At 49.1% G+C, this 3,383-nt stretch overlaps 1 protein-coding gene across 1 annotated transcript; it reads left to right on the plus strand.

The window, feature by feature from the left end:
• Positions 1–1,805: 1,805 nt before the first annotated feature.
• On the plus strand, positions 1,806–3,148 carry LOC123141688 (transcription factor bHLH84). The gene is made up of 2 exons (XM_044560772.1): positions 1,806–2,573; positions 2,671–3,148. The coding sequence occupies exons 1-2, from the start codon at positions 1,935–1,937 to the stop codon at positions 2,857–2,859; spliced, it is 828 nt and encodes a 275-aa protein (XP_044416707.1). The 5' UTR covers positions 1,806–1,934; the 3' UTR covers positions 2,860–3,148.
• Positions 3,149–3,383: the final 235 nt, after the last annotated feature.

The raw sequence follows: 3,383 nt of genomic DNA on the forward strand, positions 1-3,383 counted from the left end.
GTGTAGGACAAAAAAAATTGGAAATATGAAGAGGAAGAGGAAATGAGGAGGAAGAGCTCCATCTCACAAAATCCATGCTAGGGTGTGGTGTCTCTACTGCCTGACACCTCCTGAGCTCCATCCCAAAATGTTGCTTCTGCGATCAAAGTGAGACTACTAAAATCTCATTTTTACTACCATTACTCGTCCATGGTGGCATCTAACTTATGTACTCCTTGAATCTTTCCTAACATGTTTGGTAACCGGGTGAGATGATTAAATACAACTTCGAAGACTCTTATTGTGGCCGGATTGCGATCTCACTTTGGCTATGGAGGAACAACATCTTTTTTCATAAGAGGAAAATTAATCTCAAATGTGAATTTTATATTCATGTAAATTTTAGCTCCGTACTTGGTGTACAATTCAACCCATGGCGGTGGTACCCCGTCAAAGACCTGTTTACAAGGAATGTGGGGTCAGCCTAGTCCTCACATCATGGTGTCTTGAGTGTTCTCTTCTAGACAGTTTGCTTTCCTCTTACTTGTTGTTGGCACATTATGTTTTTGCTGGGTTTGTCTTTTTGGTTTTGTAGTACTCCCTTCGGTCCTTTTTGCTCATGTAAGATTTGTCTGAAGTTTGACCAACTTTATAGGAAAAATATTAATATTCATAATATGAAACTAATATCATTAGATGTGTCATGAATTTAATTTTCATACATTATAACTTTAGAATTGTCTACGTTGATACTTTTTATATATAAATAGGATCAAGCTTTACGTAGTTGACTTCAGACAAATCTTATATGCAGAGTAAAAAGGACCCGATGGAGTAAGTTGGTTGTATACATTTTAGATGATAGGCTAGGTGAGCATCCATTTATGACAAGTTATACGGATACCAGTGTAAGAACCCATCAATAAAAGCCATCTTTTTTTAAAGATGGATGTTATGCTACTATGAGTCATGCATGACGATAAATAAGATGATTTATGATACTAATCTATGATATTATGCACTATGAATGTAATATTATAGACTAGTACCATATGCATGATACTAATGTATAATACTCCCCACTTTAAGGAACATACTAATGTTGATACTCCCTAATAACTTCTTGACACTGATGCACTGCTTCTTGATATCTCCTGCATTTTATTTTAATTTTTTGCTTCTTGACATCGATGCTTTGATAATATGTAAATTTTTGCATGGCCGCAAATAAAGAGAAGGCAAGGCAACTCGGCGTATGCGGCCTAGCTGACCCGCCGCTGCATGGCATGGCCATGGAGTAATGCTACACGTACAAACAAGTTACATGGTTTTATAAAGAGGGTTAATTTGATTGCATGCCACGTGAGAAGAGAGGGGTCGCGAATCTGCAGCGCGTGGGAGAGCCTGTCGCCTCTGCCGCGCCTTCTGCTCCCTGCCTCCCCGCCACCCAAACGGGTCGCTGTTCCTCTTCCTTCAGTTCTGTTGGATCCGCACTGCGCACACAATCCCTCCTTCAGTACTTCATTTCGAAGCTCCACTGAGTGAACACACCCGATTGCCCGATACCCGCGATGGAGTTGGCGGGCGAGTTCTTCAGGCTCGCTCCGGGAACAGAGGAGACACAGCTACGGCAAGGATCGGCAGCTCAATCAGCTAGCTAACTCAAGCATTTAATGCGGATGTACTTTGTATAATCCTCCCCACGCCCAGTGTTTTGTTGTACCGGCCCCACATGTGCCCGCCGTGGCCCGGGCCTGTGCGCCGCGGCATGTATATATAGCCGGCGCATGGCGCGAAGGCAGCACACAGCTCGCCGCTGATCGCACAGCGCAGAGCTCGATCGAGGTGCAACACTCTGCTAGATTACATCACATAGCTAGCTTGGTTTAGCTGCTGTCACCCACGGAAACTACTAGTACTAGCTAGCTAGGTACTGTAGCTACGTGATCCTGATCATGGCGTTAGTGCGGAAGCCGATGGTGATGTACGACGGCGGCTTCGACGCCGAAGCATCCGCGTTCGACGCGCTCAGCTACGGCGACCACGACGCGCTGCTCGGAGGCGTCGACGCGGCGGCGCTCTTCGGGGGCTACGCCTACGCCCACGACGAGCCAGCCGGCGCCGCCAGCGCCTACGTGCGGAACAGCGCGAGCTGGGCGAGCGCGGGGCCTTCCGTGCTCTCGTTCGACCACGCCGCGCGGGGCCACGAGGCCCAGGCGGTCGCGGAGGAGGTGCCCGACTGCGACGCGTGGATGGACGACATGGACGTAGATCAGGGCCATCAGCACGCGGCGCCGGCGTCGACCATAGAGTTCGACCCGGCCACGGGGTGCTTCAGCCTGACTCAGAGCTCCGTCGGCGCTCGGCGGCCGTTCGGGCTCCTGTTCCCGAGCACGTCCAACGGCTCGCGCGATGCCGCGGCACCGGCGCGCGGTTCCTCGAAGCGATCGTACGCGGCGCGCCTGCAGGACCAGGACGCGGAGCCGCGGGCCACCAAGAAGCCGTGCGGTGCGAGCAGGAAGACGAGCAAGGCGAAGCCGGCGGCGCCTACCACCAGCTCGCCCAAGGGGGACACGCAAAGCCTCACCGCAAAGGTAAATTCTGCACCGAATCTTTGTACTGCTCGAATTCATTATCATTGCGTTTCCTTGGGGATTTCGGAGGATCTGAACGTACCGTTCCGTGTTGCAGAACCGGCGGGAGAAGATCAGCGAACGGCTCCGGACACTGCAGGAGCTGGTTCCCAACGGTACCAAGGTCGACATGGTCACCATGCTCGAGAAGGCATTCAGCTACGTCAAGTTCCTGCAGCTGCAAGTCAAAGTGCTGGCGACGGACGAGTTCTGGCCGGCGCAAGGGAGAAGGGCGCCGGAGATCTAGGCGCTGGACGCCATCTTGTCGTCGCGGAGGGGGCAACTGAACTGAACTGCTTAGCTAGCCTCCGTGGTAAACGTACAAGGATATGGTAGAGATTAATCAGTAACGAACCACCTCGTTCGAAGATAAATAAGGAGGCGTATGCAAATGTAGGTCCTCTGGTTTACTCTCGCCACTATGTACCCTATTACAGGTGACCTAGGTTGCGTTATATCTTATATGTACGTACTTGATCTGATGCAGTGATTTAGAGGGAGAGAGGTTTAACATTTTGTTAATCCTATGCTTTTTTTGTAAAATTTAGGTTCATTATATTCTTTCTATAGTTAAATAAATAGAACCCCAATAGCGAGCGAACATTCACTGTGGGGTTTGGCAATTGCGAACGTTTTCCATGGCAAATTCTTCAAAAGCACATGGCAATTTCAAGCCCAACGTTGAAACTGGATTTGAATTTACATGACATGATAGACTAATGTTTGAACCAAACTACCAATGTGATGAACTTTTTTCAGAAAAATGCATGC

This window comes from Triticum aestivum, chromosome 6D (genome assembly GCF_018294505.1).
Source record: "Triticum aestivum cultivar Chinese Spring chromosome 6D, IWGSC CS RefSeq v2.1, whole genome shotgun sequence".
Classification (NCBI taxonomy): domain Eukaryota; kingdom Viridiplantae; phylum Streptophyta; class Magnoliopsida; order Poales; family Poaceae; genus Triticum; species Triticum aestivum.

What these genes read in the sequence shown, in the direction of transcription:
- LOC123141688 (XM_044560772.1), top strand. Translation starts at nt 1,935, where the DNA reads ATGGCGTTAGTGCGGAAGCCGATGGTGATGTACGACGGCGGCTTCGAC. An exon ending in CGCAAAGCCTCACCGCAAAG is followed by an intron (nt 2,574 to 2,670) that starts GTAAATTCTGCA and finishes TCCGTGTTGCAG; the next exon opens with AACCGGCGGGAGAAGATCAG.